We start from the raw sequence: 14,461 nt of genomic DNA, 5'->3' as shown, positions 1-14,461 counted from the left end.
TGGCACTCCCATCTTAACAGCATTGTGGGTGTACCTGCAACACATGAACTACAGAGGTTCAAGGCAAGGGCTCACCGCCACCTTCTCAATAGCAATTAGAGATGACAATAATTGTTTTCCTCACCAGCAGTGACCACATCCCATGAAAGAATTTTTTAAAAGGGTGGATTCTGGCTCTATTTTGATGGTCAAAAATCAGCGGGTCACAGGCTTTCTACCAGTTGCTGGTGCATTAGCCATTTTTAAAAATTCTTCCTAACCCTAACCCAAGGCCAGTATTTCTTGGCCATTCCAGCACTTGCTGCCCTTGAGAAGGTGCTGATGAGCTCCCCCATCTTTGCCTGCCCTGTATATGTTGTCCTGGGACATCCTCTCCCGGCTCAAAACCATCAGCAGAGATAGATACAAAACCTCCAGAAGCTCATCTTTCAGCAGGTATATTGTCATATTTGCAGACGTCACCCGATTTGCTATTATGTAATTTGGACATTTTGAATTTTCCCTGTGTGTACCCCAACAGACACCAGAATGTGGCGACTTGGGGCTTTTTCACAGTAACTTCATTGCAATGTTAGTGTAAGCCTACTTGAGACAATAAAGATTATTTTAATACAGTCAAGATGTTGTGTGGCCCACACCTCATGTGACCAGAGACTCCCAGGAATACCTGCAAGTAGAGTTAGTAGCTAAGTATCTCTCAAATGCTTAACCTCTAAATGAGTAATAAATTGTCCAATTTGTAACAGAATGTTAAAAAGTTAGTGAAAAAGGGGCAGACCTGAAATGCCATTTGATGTAAAGATTAAATAAGGGGGGGGGGGGGGGGAAGACACCTTCACCATTCTACCTCTAAGGCTGTGGTGGCCAAGTCATTGAGTCTTTAAGACAGATATCGATAGACTCTTGATGAATGAGGGGATCAGGAGTTATGCAGAGAAGGCAGGAGAATGGAGATGAGAAACATATCAGGCACGATCGAATGGCGGAGCAGTTTTGATGGCCTAATTCTGCTCCTATGTCTTCTGGTCTATCAAAAGTCCCTTGTTAATATCTTTCATACATCAGTCTTTAGATATATATATATATCATAGAATCGTAGAATTTACAATGCAGAATGAGGCCATATACATTATATATAGAGCGAGAGAGAGAAAGATAGATAGAGATGGAGACATAGAGAGCTAGATGGAGATAGAGAGAGACAGTTAGAGAGGGGAGAGCGAGATAGATAGATAGGAGAGAGAGAGATAGATTGATAAAGAGCCAGTGGGAAAAGCTGTTTCTCTCCTCCCAGTCCATCAGGACAGGACCAGCCGGTGTTGAGGTGAAGCTGCAGCCAAGGAAACAGGAGTCAGGAGGAGTGAGGCCTACTCCCACCGACACAGCCTGAGGCTCCAGTCCTGCAGCTCCCCTCGCCGCTCCGCCAGGTCGTGCCCCGCGCTCGCTCGCTCACCACGGCGGTCAGATCCTGCACCGTCTTCGGGTCCGTCTCCGACATGTTTGGGTGTTTTTTTTCCCCCCCTTCAACCTCAGTCCTCGGCAAACCCGGTTACCACAACAACCCCTGTCACAGCGACACCTCCCTCAGCGCCGGAATCTCGCGACAACCCGGCGGCCTCCCGCTGCATCACGGGAGTTGTAGTCCCCTCACCCTCTCTGCTAACCCATTCCCGCTGCATCACGGGAGTTGTAGTCCCCTCCCCTCTCTGCTAACCCATTCCCGCTGCATCACGGGAGTTGTAGTCCCCTCCCCTCTCTGCTACCCCATTCCCACTGCATCACGGAAGTTGTAGTCCCCATCCCCTCTCTGCTGCCCCATTCCCGCTGCATCACGGGAATTGTAGTCCCCTCCCCATCCCCATCTCTGCTACCCCAGCTCATCATTGATGACGATGAACATCTTGCCAAGGTCATCCCCACACCCCCACTACTTGCCTTCAAACAACCGCGCAACCTCAAACAAACCATTGTTTGCAGCAAACTACCCAGTCTTCAGAACAGTGACCACGACACCACACAACCCTGCCATGGTAATCTCTGCAAGACGTGCCAGATCATCGACATGGATACCACTATTACACGTGAGAACACCACCCACCAGGTACGCGGTACATACTCGTGCAACTCGGCCAACGTTGTCTACCTCATACACTGCAGGAAAGGATGTCCCGAAGCGTGGTACATTGGCGAGACCATGCAGACGCTGCGACAACGAATGAACGGACATTGCGCAACAATCACCAGGCAGGAATGTTCCCTTCCAGTTGGGGAACACTTCAGCAGTCAAGGGCATTCAGCCTCTGATCTCCAAGGCGGCCTTCAGGACGCGCGACAACGCAGAATCGCCGAGCAGAAACTTATAGCCAAGTTCCGCACACATGAGTGCGGCCTCAACCGGGACCTGGGATTCATGTCGCATTACATTCATCCCTCACCATCTGGCCTGCAAAATCCTACCAACTGTCCTGGCTTGACACAATTCACACCTCTTTAACCTGGGGTTACCCCATCTCTGGATCTGTAAAAATTTAATCACCTGCTAATGGTCGCATTCCAAGCATTGTTTGGCATCTTTGAATTTGTCTATATATGTGTTTCTGGAACATACCTCTTCATTCACCTGAGGAAGGAGCAGCTAGTGACATCGAAACAAACCTGTTGGACTTTAACCTGGTGTTGTAAGACTTCGTACCCAGCTCATCAGACATTGGAGTGGGTCTGCCCCCCACCCCAACTAACAAGTGCTCCACTAGGGGTGGTGAGGGGGATTACTTGATGGTTGCATTGCCAACTCTTTTTTTAAAGTCATACCTTCCAGCTCACCCCTGTATCAGTATAATCACATTTTTGTTTTCAAAGCAAGGCAGTCTTCCCGGCCCCCTCCCCTCCCCTCCCACCAGGTGTGGCTATACCTGGGTGCCCATATCTAGTGCCATCAAAGCAGAGAAAATTCTCGAAATACTCGGCAGGCCTGACAGCGCCTGTGGAGGGAGAAGGTCAGGGCTAACGTCCCAGGTTGCGTGCTTCGGTCAATAACCTCAAAGCCTGCCATGCTTTTAGATAAAAGCAAATTACTGCGGATGCTGGAAACAAAAGCAGAAAATACCAGAAGATCTCAGCAGGTCTGGCAGCGTCTGTGGCGAGAGACCGGAACTATCGTTTCGAGCCTAGATGACCGCTTTTAGATTAAACCGGGAATAAGCAAAGAGTAAAGGGATAATAATGTCCAGTTTCATTCATGTGTGGTACGATCTGAATGGGCTGTATGCAGAACAATACTTTTCCCTGTACCTGGATACACATGGCAATAAATAAATCTAAATCTAATTGAACAAAATAGACAAAGAGTTGGACATTCTTTTTCACATTGAACGACTCTCCTCCGCCTGGCTGAACTCGTTCTCTCATTGATCAACCCTCGCTCATTCAGCAACTCCTCCTTACTGGACTTGTTCTGACATTGAATAATAGATCCATCCGATAAATAATTGGTGGCAAGGAAGCAGTTGCGAGGGAGACACAAAGAAAGAAAAGAATGATGACAATGGAGGAGGCGGGATAGAAGGAACAGGGAAGGAAAGATCTACATCAGATCTGTCAGAATTTTAAATCACACTTCAATAACAACAAGTGAAGAACATCTACATTTTTTCTGCAGGAAACTTACATATAATAAAGCTACACCAAAATTAAGCACCAGGCATTCTAACAGCAAAATATGTAGCAACACTGTCAAGTAGCAGGGAACAGATACCCAGCCTTTTATCGCCACTGAAGAAACTGAATAGCATGAGATCTTTCAAATGAAATAGAGGGAAAATAACTGATCCAAGTTGTGGTAAACCACTATTGCACCTATATTACGTGATGTATGGTACGACCTGTACTACAGGTACGACGGTAGTCCCTGCCTGCTGGCTCCGCCCAGTAGACGGAGGATAAATATGTGTGTTCTCCATGCAGCAGCCATTTCGCCAGCTGCTGTGGGAGGCCACACATCTTAGAGCAATAAAGCCTCAGTTGTATTCAACTCTCGTCTTTGTGCAATTGATCGTGCATCAATTTATTGCTCAAAGATTTTCAGAAGATGGACTTCCGTATCAAGCCGGATCGCCTGCAGCTGGATCCGCAATCAAGCGATGCCAAAAAGGACTTTCAGCATTGGCTAGCTTGTTTCGAGGTGTACATCAACTCGGCGCCAAGCCCTGTTCCGGAGGCTGAGAAAATACAGATACTGTACTCGAGGTTGAGCTCCAACGTCTTTCCGCTGATCCAGGATGCGCCAAACTACGCCGAAGCCATGGCGCTACACAAAGAAAATTACGCCCAGAAGATGAACACGCTCTTCGCCAGGCACGTACTCGCCACTCGCTCTCAACTCCCTGGTGAGTCCATTGAAGACTTCTGGTGGGCCCTAATCCCACTAGTCCGGGACTGTGACTGTCAGGCCATTACGGCCGCGGAACATTCAAACCTCCTTACGCGGGACACTTTTGTGATGGGGATTGGGTCGGACCTCATACGCCAACGACTTCTAGAGGGGGCCACGCTCGATCTCACAGAGACAAAGAAACTAGCGCTCTCTATGACGGTTGCCTCGCGCAATATCCAGGTCTACACCCCCAGCCACGTGGCCCACCCCTCCTAAGCATTGTGGACCCCACAGACGGCCACCCCAGCGGGGGCCTTACCCAGCCAATACGCCTGCGCCACGTGCCAGCCAGCGAACCCTGGGGGTCCCTGATGTTAGTTTTGCGGCCAGCAGAAACACCCCTTTCAACGCTGCCCGGCCCGCGCTGCCCTTTGTAAGGCTTGCGGTAAGAAGGGGCACTTCGCCACGGTGTGCCAGGCCCACGCAGTCGCCGCTATCGCCCCCACCCCCATCGTTTACGGACAATGGGCGTCGCCATCTTCACCTCCCCGGATCACGTGCGGCCAGTGGGCGCCGCCATCTTCTCCCCCTCAGACCACACGCGGCCAGTGTGCGCCGCAATCTTCTCCCCCTCAGACCAAGCGCGGCCAGTGGGCACCGCCATCTTCCCCTCCGCGCAACACGTGCGGCCCATGGGCGCCACCATCTTTTTCAACTCACGCCACATGCGGCCCATAGATGCCGCCATCTTGTCCTCCCCAAGATCTTCAGGCGCCGCCATCTTGTCTCCCCCACGGCACCACCAGCGTTCCAGGATCCGTGCCCCCGGGCACCCCATCATCCGACACCAGCGACGACCAACCACGACTCGCCTCAGTGACCATCGACCAGTCTCGTCCGCACAGCCTGGCTAGCGCATCGACCAGCGTTAAAATCGATGGACATGTGCCTCTTGCCTGCTGGACTCTGGGGGCATCGAAAGCTTCATCCACCCGGATACGGTAAGGCACTGCTCCCTCGCGGTACACCCCGCCAATCAAAGAACCTCCCTGGCCTCCGGATCCCATTCCATGGCGATCCGGGGGTACTGTACGGTCACACTAATACAGTCCACCCATTTTCCCCTGACGGCCGAGGCTCAACAGGCCTTCACCCGTATCAGAGCCGATATCGCCAAGGCCGGGATGCATGCAGTAGACGAGACGCTGTCCTTTCAAGTGGAGAGCAACGCATCAGACATTGCCCTAGCCGCCATCCTCAATCAGGCAGGCAGACCCGTGGCATTCTTTTCCCGCACCCTTCATGCCTCAGAAATTCGGCACTCATCTGTCAAAAAAGAGGCCCAAGCTATAGTTGAAGCTGTGCGGCATTGGAGGCATTACCTGGCCGGTAGGAGATTCACTCTCCTCACTGACCAACGGTCGGTAGCCTTCATGTTCAATAACACACAGCGGGGCAAGATCAAGAATGATAAGATCTTGAGGTGGAGGATCGAGCTCTCTAACTACAATTACGAGATTTTGTATCGCCCCGGCAAGCTCAACGAGCCCCCAGTCGCCCTATCCCGAGATACATGTGCCAGCGCACAAGTAGACCGACAGCCTTTGTCACCCGGGAGTCACACGGTTGTACCATTTTATAAAGGCCCGCAATCTGCCCTACTCCGTCGAGGAAGTATGGACAATCACCAGGGACTGCCAGGTCTGTGCGGAGTGCAAGCCACACTTCTACCAGCCGGACCGTGCGCACCTGGTGAAGGCCTCCCGCCCCTTTGAGCGCCTCAGCATGGATTTCAAAGGGCCCCTCCCCTCCACCGACCGTAACACGTATTTCCTCAGTGTGGTCGATGAATACTCCAGATTCCCCTTCACCATCCCATGCCCTCGACATGACGTCTGCCACCGTCATCAAAGCCCTCAACACAATCTTCGCTCTGTTCGGTTTCCCCGCCTACATCCACAGTGACAGGGGATCCTCATTCATGAGTGATGAGCTGCGTCAGTTCCTGCTCAGCAGGGGTATCTCCTCCAGCAGGACGACAAGCTATAACCCCCGGGGAAACGGCAGGTAGAAAGGGAGAATGGGACGGTATGGAGGGCCGTCCAGCTGGCCCTACTGTACGGGAACCTCCCGGCCTCCAGCTGGCAGGAGCTCCTCCCTGATGCACTACACTCCATTCGGTCACTACTGTGCACCGCCACTAACAACACACCCCATGAATGTCTCTTTGCCTTCCCCAGGAAGTCCACATCCGGGGTGTCGCTCATGACTTGGCTCGCAGCTCCAGCACCCGTCCTTCTCCGTAGGCACGTCCAAATCCACAAGGCGGACCCGTTGGTGGAGAGGGTGCAGTTGCCCCATGCGAACCCCCAGTATGCCTACGTGGCATACCCCGACGGCCGCCAGGATACTGTCTCCCTCAGGGACCTGGCACCAGCAGGTTCCCCACACACACCCCTCCGGCCTGGTGACACCCTCCCCTCCTCCGGCGCTCCCAGCAGCAACCCCCCCCCAGGACCATCCATCCTCCCCCTGCCCACGCCCGAGGATGAAGAGGATTTTGGCACGCTCCCGAAGACCAGACCAACATCGGCATCGCCGCCACCACTGCGTCGCTCCCAGCGGCACATCAAGGCCCCGGACCGGTTGAATCTCTAACTGGTCCACTGGACTTCAAAAGACATTTTTTTTCTCACAAAAATTGGACATGTAAAATTCAGTTGTTGTATAGAATTCTTCACCACCCCCGCCGGACTCAATTTTAACAGGGGGTGAATGTGGTAAAATTGAGGGAAAATAACTGATCCAAGTTGTGGTAAACCACTATTGCACCTATATTAGGTGATGTATGGTAGGACCTGTACTACAGGTACGACGGAAGTCCATGCCTGCTGTCTTTGCCCAGTAGGCGGAGGATAAATATGTGTGTCCTCCGTGCAGCAGCCATTTCGCCAGCTGCTGTGGGAGGCCACACATCTTAGAGCAAAAAAGCCTCAGTTGTATTCAACTCTCATCTTTGTGCAATTGATCATGCATCACAAGTTTTAAAAAATCCTATGGTATGGTACACTCGCAGTGCAGCCTTAGTGGTTTATTTTAACTTTAAAATTATTAACATTCCCCATAACAAGATTAACAAAAAAGTAAATAATATTTCATTTTCTCCTTCTTACCTCCTCCTCCAGCTATGGAAGTCTATTGGTACTTGTTTAAGTCATTTAACTGGAATTAGTGACTCTCAATCTCACTTCCCTGCCCTTATGATAACATAAGAACTAGGAGCAGGAGTAGGCCATCTGGCCCTTCAAGCCTGCTCCGTCATTCAATGAGATCATGGCTGATCTTTTGTGGACTCAGCTCCACTTTCCCACCCAAACACCACAACCCTTTTTCCTTTATTCTTCAAAAGACTATCTATCTTTATCTTGAAAATATTTAATGAAGGAGCCTCAACTGCTTCACTGGGCATGGAATTCCATAGATTCACAACCCTTTGGGTGAAGAAGTCCTCCTAAGCTCAGTCCTAAATCTACTTCTTTTTAAAGATCTCATGCTATTCAGTTTCTTCAGTAGAAGGCGACTCTTAGACAGGCATATGGACAGCAATAAATTGAAGGGGTGTAGGTTAGGTCTTAGATTAGGATAAATGGTCGGCGCAGCTTCGTGGGCTGAAGGGCCTGGACTGTGCTGCACTGTTCTATGTTCTACTTCCTTGTTTTGTATTTTTTGAGGTATCTGTACAATTTTATTTTAAACAGGTTTGTAATATTTATGGTAAAACATTCCGTGTTCAACTGACTTTCTAAGTGAAATATTATTTCAACTTTCTCTTTATCTTCCAGTCAGAGATTTAAAGAAGGAATTGATGCACTATCAATTACGACGAGAAGAGAGTAGAGTGTAATCGAGGCTTTATTAAGCAGAGATGTGTTGCCTCCTACAGCTGCTGCCGAAATGGCTGCAGCTCAGTGTACACACACATTTATACTCCGCCTACTGGGCGGAGCCAGCAGGCAGGGATCTACCCCCGTACCTGTATTAGAGGAGCCTTACCGTATTACATCTCGTATGTGATATATACAACAGTGGTGACTACCACATTCACCCCCTGTTAAAAAATAGTCCAGCGGGGGTGGTGGAAAACTATTTACATGCATTTTAGGGTTAATATTTTGGGGAAAGTTCACAAATTCAGACGATCGGGTGCCTTGATCCTCCGTTGTGAGCGCCGCAGTCCCGGTGGCGATGCAGGCGTCGGCTCGGTCGCCGGTGACTCCGGGAGCATGTAGACCTCATCTTCATCCCCGGGTGGGACCAAGGGGAGGACGGATCGCCCTGGAGCGGGGGCTGTGGTGAGGAGCGCTGGGGGGAGTAAGGGTGGCACCAGAGGGGGGGGTGGGGTGGGGACCCAGCTGGTGCCAGGTCCCTCAGGGAGGCTGTGTCTTGGCGGCTGTCGGGGTGCACCTGGAATACTGCGGGTTTGCATGGAGTAGCTGTACCCTCTAGACCAACGGGCCCGCCTTGTGGAGGTGCACGTGCTTGCAGAGGAGAACGGTTCCTGGAGCTGCCAACCATGTTGGGAGCGAAACCCTGGAGGTGGACCTCCTGGGGAAGGCAAAGAGACGTTCATGGGGGGTTGCATTACTCGCCGTGCAAAGTAGCGATCGGATGGAGTGAAGGACGTCTGGGAGGACCTCCTGCCAGCGGGAGGCCGGGAGATGTTTGGACCGTAGGGCCTTCCAGACCGTCCCATTCTCCCGCTCCACCTGCCCGTTTCCCCGGGGGTTGTAGCTGGTCGTCCTGCTCGAGGTGATGCCCTTGCTGAGCAGGTAAGGACGCAGCTCATCACTCATAAATCCCCGGTTGCTGTGGATGTAGGCGGGGAAACCGAACAGGGCGAAGGTGGTGTTGAGTGCTTTGATGACGGTGACAAACGTCATATCGAGGCATGGGACGGCGAAGGGGAATCTGGAGTATTCATCGACCACATTAAGGAAGTACGTGTTTCGGCAGGTGGAGGGGAGGGGCACTTTGAAATCCACGCTGAGGCGTTCAAAGGGGCGGGAGGTCTTCACTAGATGCACGCGGTCTGGCCGGTAGAAGTGTGGATTGCACTCCGCGCAGACCTGGAAGTCTCTGGTGACAGCCCTGACCTCCTCAATGGAGTAGGGCAGATTGTGGGCCTTTATAAAGTGAAGGAACCGGGTGACCCCTGGGCGACAGAGAGCGTCGTGTAGGGTCCGGAGTTGGTTCACTTGTGCGCTGGCACATGTACCTCGGGATAGGACATCAGGGGGCTCGTTGAGCTTGCCAGGGCGAAACAAAATCTTGTAATTGTAGGTGGAGAGCTCGATCCTCCACCTCAAGATTTTATCACTTTTGATCTTGCCCGCTGTGTGTTATTGAACATGAAGGCAACCGACCGTTGGTCAGTGAGGAGAGTGAATCTCCTGCCGGCCAGGTAATGCCTCCAATGCCGCACAGCTTCTACGATGGCTTGGGCCTCCTTCTCGACGGAGGAGTGCCGAATTTCGGAGGCATGGAGGGTGCGGGAAAAGAATGCCACAGGCCAGCGCACAAGTGGACCGACTCCAGACCCTGCACAACAACCTCTGTCACCCAGGGGTCACACGTTTTTACCATTTCATCAAGGCCCACAACCTGCCCTACTCCATCGAGGAAGTCAGGATGATCACCAGAGACTGCCAGGTCTGTGCGGAGTGTAAACCGCACTTCTACCGGCCAGACCGTGCGTGTCTAGTGAAGGCCTCCCGCCCCTTTGAACGCCTCAGCGTGGACTTCAAAGGGCCCCTCCCCTCCACCGACCGCAACACGTACTTTCTCAGTGTGGTTGATAAATATTCCCGATTCCCCTTCGCCATCCCATGCCCCGACATGATGTCTGCACCGTCATCAAAGCCCTCAACACCATCTTCGCTCTGTTCGGCTTCCCCGCCTACGTCCACAGCGACCGGGGATCCTCATTCATGAGCGATGAGCTGCGCACCAGCACTGCTGCGCTCTCAACGACGAATCAAGGCACCGGACCGCCTGAATTTGTAATATTATCTGTACTTTCAAAACACAAATTTCTGTATATAGTTCTCTACCGCCCCCGCCGGACTCAGTTTTTTAACAGGGGGTGAAATGGTAGTCACCACTGATGTATATATTGTATATATAGGATGTTGATATAGGTACTTTACAGTAAGGCCCCTGTACTACAGGTACGGGGGTAGATCCCTGCCTGCTGGCCCCGCCCAGTAGGCGGAGTATAAATATGTGTGCTCCCAGTACAGCAACCTTTTCGTCAGCTGCTGTAGGAGGCCACACATCTCAGTGTAATAAAGCCTCGATTACCTCCTACTCTCATCTTTGTGTAATTGATCGTGCATCAGAATGTCTCGTCAACTGCGTGCATCACAGCCTTGGCGATGTCGGCCTTGATACGGTTGAAGGCCTGGTGAGCCTCGGCCGTCAGGAGGAAAACAGTGGAGTGAATGAGTGGGCGGGCCTTGTCCGCATACTTAGAGACCCACTGGGCATAGTATGAGAAGAACCCCAGGCATCGTTTAAGGGCCTTGGGGCAGTGGGGGAGGGAGAGTTCCATGAGAGGGCGCATGCGATCGTGATTGAGCCCTAGAACTCCATTTTGCACCACATAGCCGAGAATGGCTAAGCGGTTGGTGCTGAACACGCACTTCTCCTTGTTGTACGTTAGGTTGAGGAGTTTGGCGGTGTGGAGGAATTTGGAAAGGTTAGCGTCGTGGTCCTGCTGGTCATGGCTGCAGATGGTGACGTTATCCAGGTACGGGAAGGTGGCCCGCAGTCCGTACTGGTCAACCATTCGGTCCATCTCCCGTTGGAAGACCGAGACCCCATTAGTGACACCGAAGGGAACCCTAAGGAAGTGGTAAAGGCAGCCGTCCGCTTCAAACGCATTGTACGGGCGGTCTGCCTTGCGAATGTAGAGCTGGTGGCAGGCAGATTTCAGGCCCACTGTCGAGAAGACCCGGTACTGTGCAATCTGATTGACCATATCAGATATGTGTGGGAGGGGGTACGCGTCGAGCTGCGTGTACCTATTGATGGTCTGACTGTAGTCAACGACCATCCTGTTTTTCTCCCCAGTTTTCACAACTACCACTTGGGCTCTCCAGGGGCTGTTGCTGGCCTCGATAATGCCTTCCTGCAGCAGCCGCTGGACCTCGGACCTGATGAAGGTCTTGTCCTGGGCGCTGTACCGTCTGCTCCTGGTGGCGACGGGTTTGCAATCCGGGGTGAGGTTTGCAAACAGAGAAGGTGGGGCGACCTTAAGGGTCGTGAGACCGCATACAGTAAGGGGTGGTAGGGGCCCGCCGAATTTCAGGGTTAGACTTTGGAGGTTGAACTGGAAGTCCAGGCCGAGTAGCAAGGCAGCGCAGAGGTTGGGGAGGACGTAGAGCCGGAAGTCACTGAACTCTACGCCCTGGATGGTGAGGGTGGCGGTGCAGTACCCCCGGATCTCCACGGAGTGGGATCTGGAGGCCAGGGAGATTCTCTGGTTAATGGGGTCTACCGTGAGTGAGCAGCGCCTTGCCGTATCAGGGTGGATGAAGCTCTCTGTGCTCCCGGAGTCAAGAAGGCATGATGTCTTGTGCCCATTGACCTTTACCGTCGTCGACGCGGTTGCGAGGTTGTGCGGCGGGGACTGGTCGATCGTGATGGAGGTGAGCTGTAGCTGGTGTTGGAAGGCCCCTGGCTGGTCGGCAGGTGATGAGCGGCCGATGAGGTGCCCGACGAGCAGGGGTCCTGAGGCGGGGAAGATGGCGGCGCCCACGGGGCGCATGTGGCAGGCAGCGTTAAAGATGGCGGTGCCCACAGGCCGCACGAGGCCTGATGGGGGGAAGATGGTGGCGCCCATGGGTCGCACGTGGTCTGAGGCGAGGAAGATGGCGGCGCCCACGGGGCGCATGTGGCAGGCAGCATTAAAGATGGCGGCGCCCACAGGCCGCACGTGTCCTGAGGCAAGCAAGATGGTGGCGCCCATGGGTCGCACGTGGTTTGAGGTGAGGAAGATGGCGGCGCCCACGAGCCGCACGAGGGTTGCAGGGTCAAAAATGGCAGCGCCCACGGGTCGCACGTGGGCAGTGCAGGAACAATGGGCCTGGTTACAGCGGCGATCGAGCGGGCCTGGCACACAGCAGCGAAATGTCCTTTCTTCCCGCAGGCCTTGCAGAGTGCGCTCCATGCCGGGCAGCGCTGCCGGGGTGCTTTGTCTGTCCGCAGAAGTAGCACTTGGTTGGCTGGCTGCCGTGCGTGCAGGCTTGGGGTTGGCTGGGGGCGGTCGGTGGGGTCCACGATGGGGTGTACGCTGGTGGGGTCCACGATGTCCAGGAGGGGGGCGCCCTGCGGTCAGGGACGTACGCTTGTACATTACGGGAGGCGACCGTTAGTGAAATTGCGAGTTTCTTGGTCGCCGCGAGGTCGAAGGTAGCCCCATCTAAGAGGCAGTGGCGGATGTACGCTGACCCTATGTCCGTAACGAAAGCGTCCCTAATTAGGAGTTCAGAATGTTCAACGGCCGAAACGGTCTGGCAATCACAGTCCCTCGCCAGGGCGTAAAGGGCACGGCAGAAATCTTCCACAGACTCACCGGGGGGGTGATGCCACGTGGACAGGAGGTGCCTGGCGTAGATTTCATTGGTCTGCTGAGTGTAGTTCTCCTTCAGTAGCGCCATGGCCTCAGCGTAGGTCGGCGCGTCCCGGATGAGGGGAAAGATATCGGAGCTCAGCCGCGTATGCAGGATCTGGAGCTTCTGTGCATCTGAGGGTGGTTCTGTCGCAGATCCGATGTAGGCTTCAAAGCAAGCTAGCCAATGTGCGAAGGCTGTCTTGGTGTTGTCTGCTTGAGGGTGCAGCTGCAGGCGATCTGGCTTGATGCGGAGGTCCATCGTTGTAAAATCTCTGCTTAATAAATTGATGCACTATCAATTACGATGAGACGAGAGTAGAGTGTAATCGAGGCTTTTTTAAGCAGAGCTGTGTAGCCTCCTGCAGCTGCTGCCGAAATGGCTGCAGCTCGGTCAGCACACACATTTATACTCCACCTACTGGGCGGAGCCAGCAGGCAGGGATCTACCCCCGTACCTGTAGTACAGGAGCCTTACCGTATTACATCTCGTATGTGATAAATACAACAGTGTTGACTACCACAGGAATTAAAGAAAGGTCTTTGAACAAATTCTCAGTCATGCCCAGCATGTTGTGCACAGGGCATCATGTGCCTCGGTCTAGGGGGGTTTCTGCCAGCAGAATGGGCTGCAGTTGGCACACTCAGTCAGGGGAGGCATCTAAGGCCTACAGATGTGGAAAGGCATTGTGGGCACATCGAGGCTATGGGGTTGGTATATTTTTTACTTTGCAAGTAGCCTCAAAATGGAGAGGGGTGAGGTCCACACAATCCACCTCAAAATGTCCTTGGGCTAACAAACTGATATCTACAACAAATGCGATGGGATCAAGGAATACAAGGAAAAGATTGAGAGGTGTGTGAGGGAGGGAAACCTGAACATTCAGCTCCTTTGTGATGATAGCTGAGGTTTCCATACTTACACAGGGAGGGGTATAAGTTGGTCTGGCAGTTAGAATCCTGCACCACCATCTTCCAACCTACAACGATGGCACAGTACAAAATTAAAATGAGCGGCAGCTCTGCTGGTGAGGGCTGTGAGGGCAGATTGGAGAGAAGGTGCATGCACTGGGGAGTGTGTGTGTGGGGGGGGGGGGGTCGGTCGGTGATTAAAGGGTCATGCAACTGAACTATGCATTCCCAAATGAGGCGCGAGCTGAGACATGTTAGGAGCCTTTCAGTGACAATGAAGGGAATCAGGAAAGTGAAGCAATCATGCTCATTCATACGAGACTAATCCCGCAAACTGGCACTGATCAATCTCTTTGTTTAAACCTGTAGTTTGTACCGTGGATATTCTCCAGTCATAACAAACTCTGGAGCAAGTGGGCAACTAGACAAGCTATTAGAAAGTGACAGTTCATAGACGAGACGCCTCAGGACCCCCCTCAAATAATCTCCATTTTCTAACTAAACAT

At 52.8% G+C, this 14,461-nt stretch overlaps 1 protein-coding gene across 1 annotated transcript in view; it reads right to left on the bottom strand.

Moving 5' to 3' along the window:
• hsbp1b (heat shock factor binding protein 1b) overlaps window positions 1–1,630 on the bottom strand; it is a 32,306-nt gene extending 30,676 nt beyond the window's left edge. Inside the window, exon 1 of the mRNA XM_072517912.1 lies at window positions 1,454–1,630. Within this exon, the coding sequence (XP_072374013.1) occupies window positions 1,454–1,498 (45 nt within the window). The 5' untranslated portion in view covers window positions 1,499–1,630. The remainder of the gene's footprint in view (window positions 1–1,453) is intronic.
• Between the last annotated feature and the right edge of the window lie 12,831 nt (window positions 1,631–14,461).

Source organism: Scyliorhinus torazame, chromosome 10 (assembly GCF_047496885.1).
Source record: "Scyliorhinus torazame isolate Kashiwa2021f chromosome 10, sScyTor2.1, whole genome shotgun sequence".
NCBI lineage: Eukaryota > Metazoa > Chordata > Chondrichthyes > Carcharhiniformes > Scyliorhinidae > Scyliorhinus > Scyliorhinus torazame.
The sequence above is the reverse complement of the archived record's forward strand: the minus strand, read 5'-3'. Positions and strand labels throughout refer to the sequence as shown.